Source organism: Lonchura striata, chromosome Z, assembly GCF_050655825.1.
Source record: "Lonchura striata isolate lonStrDom1 chromosome Z, ASM5065582v1, whole genome shotgun sequence".
Classification (NCBI taxonomy): Eukaryota; Metazoa; Chordata; class Aves; order Passeriformes; family Estrildidae; genus Lonchura; species Lonchura striata.
In genome coordinates this window covers 74,108,097-74,121,589 of record NC_140740.1, presented here as the reverse complement: position 1 = coordinate 74,121,589, position 13,493 = coordinate 74,108,097, and the positions used below count along the sequence as shown (strand labels likewise).

Genomic DNA, 13,493 nt, shown 5'->3' with positions numbered 1-13,493 from the left:
GTATCATTATTGTCTTAATACTGAAGCTAAAACTTCAGTGTTTTATACAAGTTACTGCCTTACTGAACAGCTGAGCAAGAAAAAAAAATGTTCTGGCAGCTCTGTTTATGAAATTGCAGAATATGCTTTATGAAACAAAGTATATTCCATTTCATGCAGGGAGAGTCAAGGCAAGTAAAATGAGAAGTTCCATGATTCAAATTCAATCTTATCATAAGAAGGTATAATTTCTAAAAAGCCAAGAGAAACAGTATCTACTTTACTATGGATGATTATAAGCCTAGCCAGCCACAACACATTTACTAAAAATCTGATTTGCTTTGTATGCCAAAGTTTAAATCACAATTTAAATCCTTGAAATCTGTATTATCTTTACAGTGCAGTAATTACACATCAGCAGAGACAAGCAACAGCAAAAACCAAACCCAAGCCAGAATTTGATGTGCTGCTTATTTCCTTTGGAAAGGAGGATGCTGTGGCCAATATTACTTTTCCCATATTAGGGCTGGGAAAAATGTGGGCATGCACCTGTTAAATTCACATAATTCAAGACTTGAGAGCTTGTGATACAGCTGTTTATGCCCACTTTAGACCTTTTCTATTTACTAGTATGATTTTCCAAATTATACTGGATATCAGGGCAACATCTGGAGGGCTTCTATTAGTTCATCCATAGCTACACTTCTTGAATCTCTACTCCTAATTGTATATTCTTGTTTTTTTCTTCTCAGAAGTTCAAGGAAATGAGATGCTATCAATTTTTTGCTCCTTTTGGTTTTTTGTTTAGTATGCAAGAGACTTTGCTTAAAGGTAAAAGTAATAAATCAAACAATATATACCAGCATCCAAAACCTCATTTTATCAGATGTGCAATCTCAGGCAGAAAGGGGCCCAGCAATCTACCAAAAAAAAAAAAAGATTCTTTCCTCAATATCAAATATAACACCCTATCAAACTTTACTGACCTCTGCAGATATTACAACCCTGCTCAATGCATTTAAAAACCAATTTCCTATGTTGTATAGGTGTAACAGATACTGTGGCTAGCTCAGAAGGTATTGGCAGAAGTATCAGCTACCAATGACAGGATTCTTTTTTCATGTTGAACCTTTAGCCAAGTTTTTATTAAAGCTGGGCTACTGTAAGTAAATATGAAAACAGTAATTTGAAAAACAGCTGAAAGCACACATTCTTAGCCTATTTAATTAATTCTGGAATTTTAAAATGTAGAGCTTCTACAATATACTGTTTTCATTACAAACATGGTGAGAAGCAAAATATGCCTCCTGACATAGTCCCAGTCATGTTCTGCCTGATCTTTTGCTATTTATTGTTTATTTTAGTATTTATTATTCCCCAATATGGACAAAAGCACATCATATTTGCACACAGTTGATTATCTAAAACAGTATTTGCTGCCATTTCAGCAGCTGCCAATTGGAAAAACTCACCTTGACTTACTCATTCAGTCTATTTATTGTCATTGATATCCACAGTGTTATGAATATTAAAAAGTCCTCTCCAAGCACTCAGGACAGATTAAATATGCCATAAAGGCAGTTCCAACTCCCAGATTCACCCAAGAAGGTACTGCTGTGAGCAAGCAGGCAGCAGGCAGAGCTCTGGGTGGTTTCACAACCAGCTGCTGCACCTGGGGCTGAAGGCACCATCCTGCCTGCTCTGACTCAGACCCACTGCCACAAGCATGCAGCAGGGGAAGAGAGCCTGCACATCCCGTGGGTGCTGCTGCTGCACTGGGGAGCACCTAACTGGGACCCCTCCATCCAGCAGCAGCAAAAGTTGCAGATGCCTGTCACTTGGGATTGTTTCCTGTGAAAGCACTCTCTCAGTGCAGCTGAAGGGCAGGACCCACCATGTGCTGTGGAAGAAGCCTACACTCAAGCCTCTCCAGCTGGTCTCATTTGAATTGTCACCCTGTTGCTCTCTATGTTGCTTTCCAGAGTCCCCAGTTTTGTTCAGGCTCTGTAGTGACAGTGAAAATGATATAAGTGTGCAGGTACAGATAAGGACTGCATATCAGCAAATTTCATCCCTAATCAAGCACACAGAGAGAATAACCACACAGTGAGAAGCAATACAGGACTTCCTCATGTTTCTTATTTCTCCAGATTGGTGCTGCAAAAAGCATGGTAATGCACCTTTGACATCCAAGCCTGGGCCTGGCACTAGCTCAGCTTCCCTGGACAACATTAGTCACCTCCTGGAAAAGCAGGGCAAGGGGCTACAGAGCTATGAGACACAGGCATTTTTATTTGTTTCTGCAAGCTTTTTTGTAGCTGTTTGTTGCTGGGTTGTTTTCACAGTACCAAGAGTGTCTTGGGGCAATGTCCCATGCTACAACAAAATTACTTCAGTGGTTCTCTGTTAAGGGAGAGGATTCCCTCACACTCACACTCCTTTTTTCTCACAACAGCTCTGTCTACCCAAAAGCACTCCCAGGGTTCCCACCACACCCTGCATGGTCACCCTCCCTTCCTACTGAGCACTGGGACCAGTGCACTGAAGCAGAGGAGGACATCCATCAGCATTGTGCTGCCACAGCAGCTCCATCCATCACAGCCCAATTCCTTAGTCAGGGAAGTACAAAGCTCCTTACACTGCATCCCCACCTTATGAAGTAATAACCATTGAACAGTACTAGTAGATACTGATTTTCCAAACAGAGACCCAGAAAAGCTTCCAGGTACCTAACAACCCTGGAAGTAATTGTACTGGATATGAAGTCCCATCACGGACTGCAGAGCTAAAAGAATGTTTCATTTAGAGAACTGCTAGTGGCAAGAATCTCTATGAAAATAAATACCAGGAAGGGGAGGAGGTTACTCATAGCAGATGCTATTTTAAGTCATTAATTGTAAAAATAATTTCACATCTCCTTGTGAAATATCAAGGGAGCTGCTTCAAGTTAGCTAGAGGACTCAATTTCAAAGTGACAAGCAGCCCTGGGAAAGGGGAAGGTTGAAGACAGCCAGGAAGAAAAACTAGTCATGATATCAGCAGAAGAGAAAAGGTTGAATTTGGAGACTAGATGCCATAGGACAGCAGATAGGCGAGTTGCACCATACCAAGGAAAAAACTTGAGTGAAATCAAACCTTGACTCACTGAGGTTTGCTGATATGGTAGACTTGATCTAACACCTCCACAAGTGAAACCTGCTCCCTTCCCTCTCTCCAGTGTGCAGCTGCACCCCATCCTCTTCCTCTTGCCTGCTCAGATTCTCCTCTGACCCCTTGATCAGACCAGTCAGCTCACTAAACCACACAAAAAGCTAAGAATTCCCTTCACACAGCCAGCTCGGCAAGCTGACTCATCTGACCGAGGGCAATCTCTTGCAACTGCACAGTGGTGGCAGGAGCATGTGGAGCAGGTCAGTCCTCCCGAGTAGCAGGATGACACTTGCCATCTTAAATATCTAAACAGAGAACCACTGCAGGAGAAAGAGGAAGAAAGAGCAAAGGAGGCAATATTTGCTACACCAAATGGAACAATGTAGTGAAGAGGAAGTAAGAATGACTGATTTTTTTAACAATGCCCCTAGGACAAAACCATTGGCAGCTATTGAGAGGGAAACGCCTGGATTCAAGGCCCAGAGCACAATTTAATAGTAATTACTGACTAAAATACACTGGTTTAAACCATAGCAAAGATGCTACGCTTCATCTTCCCACAAAGGTTTCACAGCTTGCACTACTAATCACAGTTCAAGTTTTCTTTTCTCAATAGAAATTCACAGGAAAGTCATCCAAATACAGTTTTTAAGTAAAAACATCATCATCAAAAAACACAGAGCAGAAGCAAGACACTACCAGTGGTGCCAATAACAATAGCATGAATATAAGAGGCATCTTTGAAAAAGTCTGATCAGACAGAATATAAAATAGGCTTTTATATATAATATTTGCAGCACTTGAAGCTACTTCAAAAGCACAAGGCTATTGTACTCTGTTTCCCTGCTCTCTAATTATGAAAATGTTGTTGAATATTTGTTTTGAGAATGAAGTGAACATAGCACAGTACATTTGCACAAAGGGGATCAAAACTCTGTGCACTTTCAAATCAGTGTTTCATCTTTGTTGCTCCAAGAGATGCTGTTGCTGTCCAGTAGGAACTGAAGCAAGAGCAGAGTTCTTATCTTATTGCCCTGCCTGCACTTACCACTATAGCACTGAGATGATATCAATCATTAAACCTGTAAGAGCCCAGGTGATTTTCTGCCATCTTAGCAACCCGAGTCTCTCCACAAGAACTAGCACCAAGAAGGGAGTGCAGCCACAGAGCCAGGGACAAAATTATTTGCCCAGTTAAGTCACATAAGCCTGACTCAGCTACTCACAAAATTACAACCTTGTGTTTTTGTATCTAGCCCCTACTTTCAATGAAAATGGACACCACAGCCAGTTTCAGAATGCTGTCTTGATTATTTCTAAATCTTTCTTCAGAGCAGACTTTTCATATTGGGCATTAGTTTCTCATGCTGAGTGCTATGATACTCCAGTATTCAGTTAATACAAGTAATTCAAGATGTTGAAACAAAAATTATGATACTCAAGAACACAACAGGCCTGAATGCCCGCCTTTAAAGGCCAGAAATAAACATGCTTTTCATTTACTCACCTTTTTGCTTCTTCTAAGTGGCACAGATACTCATAAGCAATATTCTGACGCCTCCTCTCATCCATTTCCTCTGCAGAAAGCCTTTCATCATCCACAATAGCTGCAAACAGAAACCCATATCAAGTTATACATGAGCCCAGGTGATTTTTAGAACAATTTTATTTAAAACCTGGGTGAATTGCTGAAGAAGGGAAATAAAAATAGTTATCACTTCTCTTTAAAGGAGTCCTTTTATGGTATGCACAAAGATGTCCAAGTCACCAAGGGCTTTCTGTTCTTTCTACAGAGAATTCCTCAAGTTTCACTTCTCCAAGACCAAGCATGTATTGCTCTGAGGCCATTGCCTGGTTTGGGGGCAGGATGGAGCACTCATGGCTGATAGAGCACTCAAACATGGGGTGCTGAGGCTGGGAGCCAGCAGAGTTTCAGCTTACATATCCTCAGAAGAGTTTAAAGACTCTCATGAGGAAGCTCAAGGCAAGAAGCAGGTGGAGCAGCCCCATGCTAAGCAGATCCTCAACAAGAGAGACAAAGACAACAAACACACTGCAAAGGTATCTCAAGGACACACATGGGAATTGGCTGCCACTTCAGGAACCTGAGAGACTGCAACATGCTGAGCTGCCTCCCACTGATGGAGGTGACTACGGTTGTAATCAAATGAACCATCTGTGGTTTCTCCTATTTACTGCTGCAACTTCATCACCTCCTGTAAAAACACTCTCCCAGCCTATTAAGGATGTCTGTGAACATTTCCAGCTGCAAATCACCCCAATTATTTACAGCTACTACCCAGTGAGTGGTCCTTCTCTACTTATAGAGTACAGAGGGGGCCTCTGAGAGCAGGTCTCCAATTCTTCCAAATGTTTCTAGCAGCGAGTCTGAAGGAGCATACTGTTGTGCTGACTTCTAGATGAAGCAGTGAGACTTCTGTAAACAGCCTTCAGTATACATCAGTTACCAAAATGATACCCTATTTGTACTAAGCTGAGTTTTGGACTAGGTCATCTTGAAGGGATCTTCCAACATTGATCATTCTGTGAAAAATGTAGTCCTACATTCTTTCATGTTTTCAGTCATATGCTCACATCACCTCTCATGCCATACCTGGCAGCCCAGGGGCTGCATCAGTGAACCAGAACAAGGGGCAGCCCTTGCTAAAGAAATCTTTCTGGGAGGATTGGCTCCCTGACCTGAGCCACTGCATATTTGCAGGCACCATGGTGCAGGCACAAGGAGGGGATGGAAATGCAGGGCTGGACTAGCTGCTTTCTGTGACATCCCACGAGCCAGTTAGCTGAGAACATCATGACACATCCTCCATAAAGAAACACAGCCCCTGCTCCTCCTGAAATGCAATGTGATTTGTAAGTTCCATTCCCACAGACTTGTGCCTGCCACAAGCACAGACTTGTGCCTGCCACGAGCAAGTTCTCAGCTTTTCCCTGACAATTGCTTCAAGTAGGGGATAAACACTTTTAAGTAATGGATACAGGCAACTCAAGTAAAAGGCACTTTAAAACAGCAGGACTGGGTTTTGCAAGTACTTGCATACCTTGAAACCTGTACCTCAAAAAAAAAAAAAAAAAAAAGAGACAGAAATTATGTCACATGCTTTTACTGAGGACACAAAAGAAATCACACTACGCACCCACATTTTGGGCTGATGCTACTGTACATTTGTTAAGGTCTTGTGTAACTGCTTCAAGCTTTGTAGTTTAAGTTTGAATGATCACATGGGAGTTGATATCTCTCATCTTCCTTTGCTTTTAAGATTGCTCTTCCTAATTACCCAGATGTTTCATACACCAATCAAATAAATACATGTCTTGCTCAGAGTTTCTTTTAAGTCTGGTAGCTCCAATAAGCATGACTCACTCTAAAATGAGCTCTCAGATACTGCAATCAGGATATCACTTGCCATGAACCAAAACATTAGTTTGGAGGCAAACATGGGACGCAGATCACAAAACACTATGCCTAGCCATGGAGGCTGCTCCAATACTGTTCTTGCCCTCACCACCACCAGCACACCCAGACAGGCTGCTCTCGACTCCATCACATAGCTCCTCTGCTGCAGAGGGCTCCTGACTTCCCAGAGCAAGGGAAAAATACTGACCAGCACCACACTGAAACGTAATGTACACACTGAAACATAATGTATAATTTTATTACTTGCAACACTGCTATCAAGCGCCCCTTTTCAAAAGGTCTCTCAGCTATCAGTGCTTTAAGTGGAGACAAGTGCTGTCAGAAGAGCCCAGCTGATTGTCCCACTTGGCTATGGTCCTGTCAGCTAGGGTGGGACAGCCAATACCAGACCAAGCCTTCATCCCCCACAACAGCTCCCATGCCCTGTTCCTTGTAACTTGTTAAACAATTGTTTACTCCTGCCCTCCAACTCAACACAGCCATAAGCAAATCAGAAAAAAGGCAGCTTGTCTGAATATAGGTGAAGGAAAACCACATGACCCATTTAATCAGTCTAGGAATTAACCTGAATAACATTAATGCTTTGCAATTTAGTTCTGGGTCTGCACATCCAAAGATGCCTCCCATCCCCAACAAAGGTATCCTAGATCAAGCAGCTCTGGCCAGACTCAAATCCCTCATTAAATTATTTGCAAAAATTGATTCAGAGAGTGGATGAAGCCACCAACAGACATTGCAGAATTGTAATAGTTGTTCTGCTTTAAAAACACTGCAACAATGAGAGGTAAGGGCAAGATTCAAAAACAAGTTACTTGTATACACACTGGGATAAGGAAAACCTAGCTCCTTTCTGGAGGGTGTATCAGCAGCTCACAAGTTGGAAATCAGGCTTCTTTTCTGCCAGGGCCAAAGCAGCTAATGTTTCTGGGTTGGATATCTGAGCACTGAAAATACAGAGTACAGGGAATGCCAACACCTACAGTGCTAATCCTGGGAGGAGTCTCTTCTGACACCAGCCTCCAACAAGTCTGATTATACACTTACCCTCCAGCATATACTGGCTTCAAAGCAACTGTGCTATCACATCAAGAGTGGTTGCAGACTTTAGAAACGGAAATGACAACCTGCAGGTGGCCTCAGGACTGAGCTGCAGAGGCAATTACTTTGAAGGCTTGGGTTCTTAAAGTCTAGTCTATAATAATATATTTTGGCAAGGGCTTCAGTCTTTGACTAGAGCCCTGTGTACATCTTTCTTCAAACATCCTGAGAGTGCCCATCAAGCCAGCCACACTAAGTTCAATACACAAACAAGTTTGGTTTGGAGACAGAAAGCTCAGTCTTTCTGCTTAACAGAGCAAGTATTAGTCAGAAGACCAGGAAGATTGATGAAAGAATAAACATATTTCTATATCAGTAACTTTTTTAGCTCACAACAGAAGAGAGTGTTGCAATAAATGGTGTTACGTGGCAGAGTAATCAGGGCTGGGCTTCACCTGAGGATCTCTACCAAGCAGGATCCTGACACAAGATCTTCCAGCTGAGAAGATCCAAATGCCATAGAACAAGGCACACTCTACATGAAAGCTATACAGAGGGGAAAAAAATCATCTAAACAATATCTTATTATTAAATCCATTAATTACGTGACTTCAAATTCAGAGGAATTCCCTTAAAGAGGAGTGCATCTGGACAACTGACAAGAACTAATAAAAATGCTAGCCTTAAAGCTATTTCAATTCATTTTAGATGTTGACACCCTGTTAGCCAAGAGTCAGTAGACATAAAACATGTGCTAAGGCACCAAGTTCACTCACAGACACTTCTTAGTGAAAAAAACACTAAACAATGTGTGTTTGAAACACATGGAACAGTGAGCAGTACTAAAACTTACATTGCAGCACATGGGAGATTTATTCTGGTTGTCAGTACAGCACACCAACTTTCCAATTCTTCCCACAATTGATTCAACAGAAATAAAGGAACATTCTACTGGTAGTTTCCTACGTATGTATATTCTACATATTTAGCACAAAAGTAAGTGCTTACCAAGGAGTTTCCTAAATTGAAGATTTGGTCATCTTCTATCAGCTGACACATTGTACTTACATGGACCCTCCTCTCCTAAAACTGCCCCGTGTAGGCAAAATCTCAGACTAATTGATGTTTGGGGTCTGGTTGTGAATTGCAAAAGTTTCTGATGCGCCCTGATCCAAGATAGCCACTCCAGTTGTTGGCAAATTCTTGGAGCTATGCCACTTGCTGACCACAGAGCTGAGAACTCAACCCAAGGCACTCCATGACCTACAGTCAACATGGGCCTGCAGGATTTACTAAGTCAGACTCGGCAATAGGAGACAGCATGATAACATTTCAAATTTCTGATTTGAGCAAGTTCTCAGAAACAGAGCCACCACATCTGAAGATGCAATATTATTACTGAAACTAGCAACCAGCCCAGGTGCACAAAGCCACTGGAGCCATGACCTTACTAACAGAATCCAGAAAGAGAATCAAAACTTCAGGTTCACAGAGATGTGGTCACTTTACACAGGCATTTTAAAAACGAGTACCGTCTCTCTAAACATCATCCAGTTCAGGGCTCATTTTCATATTACAACCATGACAAGGATTTTGGAGGTCCCAAGATCACAGAGATAATTCACACTGATACCGAGTTTACTGGAAATCTAATCACTGTTTCAGTAGTTCACCACCCTTAGAGAATTTTCTTGATTTAATCTAAATCAAGAAAATCTAAATCTATCCTCTTTCAGTCTGAAGCTATTCCTGCTTGTCTTATCACCACCCTTATAAAAAGTGCCTCTCCATCTTTCTTGTAGGCCACAATAAACTCCCAGAACCTTCTTTTCTCCAGTCAGAGCAACCCCAATAGTCTCAATCTTTCCTCACAGGACAGATATTTCAGCCTTCTGATCATTTTTGTGGCCTCCTATTCTGGACCTGTTTAAAAGAGCAGCATCCTTCTTACATTGGGGCACCAGAGCTGGATGCCATACTCCAGATGGGCTGTTATGTGGCTGGAGTGGAGCCACTATAATCACCTCCCTTGACCTGCTGTTCACAATACTTTATGTTTGAATTTACACTAAGAGATGTTTCACAGGTCTAACTTGCAACAGTTTGCAAATTAGTTCTTGGATCCAGGGATTGTACCTTTAAATGGTGCTAAACTTAATATGTAACAAAAGAGTATGCAAGGAAAAGTAATATTTGTTACAGTTTCTAAATACAAATTTATGGAACAATTTATAAGGCATAATCCTTAAGTAATTCAGGTATAGCCATTTACCAAAGAGTTTTTCTTATCTTGGAAAAACTGAAGCTGGAAAAAAACCCCTGCAAAACCTACAACCGCACTTAAAGCTTCCTGGTCATTCATTTTCTCTCACACATATGACTATCTGCAACAGTTCAAGAACAACACGTGGCTGCTCCTAGCAGGCAGACCCTTTAATAAGGCATTTGCCAGAGGCATATCAAAGGACTTCTTACACTGAAGGCAAAGACAGGAACAGAGGCTTTTATTTCCCAGGGCCAATCCCCCTCAATTTCCTGCCACCAGAGACTTTTTCCCATGGAAAGCAAGACATGAGCAATAAGGAGGCTTTTGGCCTCCTCTTTTGGCACCACAACAGGGAAGTTCAATGAACAAGACAAAACAGACTATGGAGAGAACAAAATCCTCTTACGGTGATAGAATAGAATTTGTAAAGTCAGGGACAGGGAAAGAAAAAGATACAGGTGTATATATAAAATGCTGGGATAAAAATTTTTCATGAGAGTGTTTGAATAAAACATTAGCTAAAGCACATTTCACAGTCTCAGCTGTCTGCTTTCTGAGCCACACAGTAAGCAAGGCCAGGCAGTGTTTCAGTCCACTGGCAAGAAGTTCTGCAAATTCTGTATATACTCCCCTTACATCTTACTGCCCCCTTCTCCCAAGCTCTGCCTATATCCAGTACCCCTATCCAGTATTCGTCCAGTCAAAAGTGCTCAACAGAACCATTCTCGAATGAAAACAAAATCCAGGGAGCCTTTCTTGCACAAAAATTTCTGACTGACAGTTTGCTGGCCATAGCCAGTCCCAGTGATAGCTGAGACCAGTATAACAGGCTCTAGGCAGCATCCCATTTATTTCTCCCTGTAGTGTGAGGACCTTAGGCATTTGTCACCACAATTCAGTGCTGTAGCTTCAAGAAGAAGCTACTTGCATTTTAGATGGTCACAGTGACTTAAAACCTTATGTAATGAGAGAATATATAGCTATCTTGTCCTAGTTTGAAAAAGGCAAATAAATTCATCTTTTGTGCCTTCCTTTTATTCCTAGTAAAATTTATGGAACTACAACTCTCAGATACCTAGCACCCCACGAGCACCTGCCTTGGCCAGTTCAACTCCATGGCTGCTCCTGGTTTGGCAGTTCATGTGCTGCACCAGCCAAGCCCTGTACATGGAGCAGGTTGAGAGGGCAATGTTCTAAGGCAGGCTCACTGCTCCCCAGCCTGTTCTTATTGCAACAGGACAGGAGCTCAGGCACTGCCAGGAAGCTGCAAAACACAAGGGAAAGATACACGTACAGATATCAGAAAAACAGTTCTCAAAGCTACAAGCAGATGGAGTTCCCCCCGAGCCTCCACTCCCATATCAACTTGCAGGTATCCAACGTAATGATTTATTAAATATGCAGAAGAAAGTGTGTCAACTATAACAATGTGAACAGAGATAATTCAACAGGCTACTAAGAAAAAATGGCTTTACAGCACCAAACACCTACTACAGGTGTTCCGTTATTAAGGTGTTTTGTACCTACAGGTCTATTGTTACGATGGAAGTTATCTTTGGATGAAAAAAAATTAAGACTCTGATGAAAACAGCATTCTATATTCTTCTGTCAAAAAGTACAATTGCAAGCAAATAGCATGTGTCTCACAGCAATGAGACCAGATGGCCTGAACATTTTTCTGTGTCTCCAGCTAGGGGCATTCAGTCCATTCCCTGAAATTTGCTCAAAGTATGGTCTCTAGACAAAGGCAGACACTGCAAGCACTAAAAAGCCTACAACAGCTGTGAACTTGGAGGGCAGATTGACATGAGAGAGTAGACTAATACACTTAATTAAAGAGGGGAGTCTTCAATATGTAACTTTTCAAATGTTTCCAACATTGAACTACTCTCTCCCTTAAAAATTGCTGTATCTCTCCTAATTTTGTTTTTCATTGTTAAAGCATGCAGGCTTGTATGCTCAAACAAAAATATAAATGCATCTTCTGGCCAGCAGATAGATATTATCCACTCTTACAAATTGTGTGTCACATAGGATCTCCAGGGCCACTGTTCTGGACTACATCTAACTGCCAGACACTGCACAAACAGGGAAAGCAAACACACACCATTAGCATGGGAGTGTTGAACACAGACATCCAGTAAAAGACATCCTGATATAAAATTAAAAATGTTTGCTAAACCAGTCTTTCCCCTGAGCTTTCCCAGAGAGCCTCATTCCTGTGTATTTACTTTCCCAAGTCCTCCTCTTCCTCCCATTTCCTTGATAAAGGTCTTATTTCAGTCATACATATATGCTACCACAAGGCCAGCCAAATCCATTTACAGATACTGGGTGCTATTGCAATACATGGACCTTGGGACTGCCATACAAGGGGACAGTGATGCAACAGCAACCACATTCCATGCTCCTGAACCCAAGTGTCAAAACCACTTAATTTCAGCCAGACACTGCCAAAAGTCTGCAGGGCTCCTTAGACATGTCTCAAGATAACTTCAATCCCCACAAAGTTTAGAAAAAGTCTCATTTAACCACAGACACAAGTTGACTTTGGCATTAAGTGACTACATGTGCTGCCAGAAAGTTTAACATTCAGTTTTCTGCTTACAGGTATACACATCCTGTACTGTGCTTTTAAACCTCCAGCCTTCCACAGTATCATCACATGAGACTTCAGCAGAGGTAAATATTAAAAGACGCTAAGTAGTTCTGACATTATCTTACTGTTTGATACTAGAGCATGGACATCTCTTTCCTAGTATGGTAATTTAACCCTGTGCAGAAAAAAACCATTGCATTTTATCTTGACTTCATTATAATTGTTCAGTCTGTTTGGAAGAACAAGGAGATAAAATAATGGAATTGCAGGAAGCAGATGAAAACCCAACCATTTTAATTTAGCTGCAAGTGTTGCCATCTATGATTACAAACATGGAATGCAATGTATCAGCTTGTTGCTCAACCACTTCCACCAACATTTAACTGCTGGTCTCACTGTCTGCAGCACGCTTGGTGTAATTGCTTAACAAAATTGTAACTGTTTATCTTTGCATGCTTCGCTAGCTGGTCAATTCAAGTCACAACAGGTTTTCCCAGGATTGAGGTGCTCACAAAACACCATTTAAACTCTACCACTTTTCTGTGACCTTAAACTTTTAGGTCAACTTAGACAATTGGCCTTAGTGCTCTCCACTCTTTTTTATTTTAACACTCTTTACTCACACTCACTATTTACTAATAAACCCCCAGTCTAGGTTCCCAAAAAAGTCACAAGTTGGAGGAAGCACCCACACTGAGGAGGCAGTGAACACCAATTATAAGCTATTTCTTTCATTCACAGGCCATACTATCTCCACATACTTCATCCAAATGCATTAGCATGGCCAACCTTCAAGGCAGTTTTCAGAAGCTTTCTTTCTCCAGAGATTAGTTAATAAGAAATCAAATAAAGAGTCAATGGCTCCTTTACCACCTTTATGCATTTGCTGTTCTCTTAAATAAAGAACATGTAATTTGAATTCTATGTATTTTGACACACTTACCTTTTGTTTTGCTCATTTCACTGGAATTACTTTAACCTGTTTGCTTTTTACTAGTAATATACATAAAAATCCTAAATAA

The 13,493-nt window shown here is 41.4% G+C and overlaps 1 protein-coding gene across 11 annotated transcripts in view; it reads right to left on the bottom strand.

Annotated features, from left to right (window-relative positions):
• The window catches only part of IQGAP2 (IQ motif containing GTPase activating protein 2), a 123,255-nt gene that overhangs the window by 96,933 nt on the left and 12,829 nt on the right, over nt 1-13,493 (bottom strand). For all 11 annotated transcript variants that reach the window (XM_085567361.1, XM_085567367.1, XM_085567363.1 and 8 more), the window contains exon 2: nt 4,637-4,736. In XM_085567361.1, the coding sequence (XP_085423487.1) occupies nt 4,637-4,736 (100 nt within the window). The remainder of the gene's footprint in view (nt 1-4,636; nt 4,737-13,493) is intronic.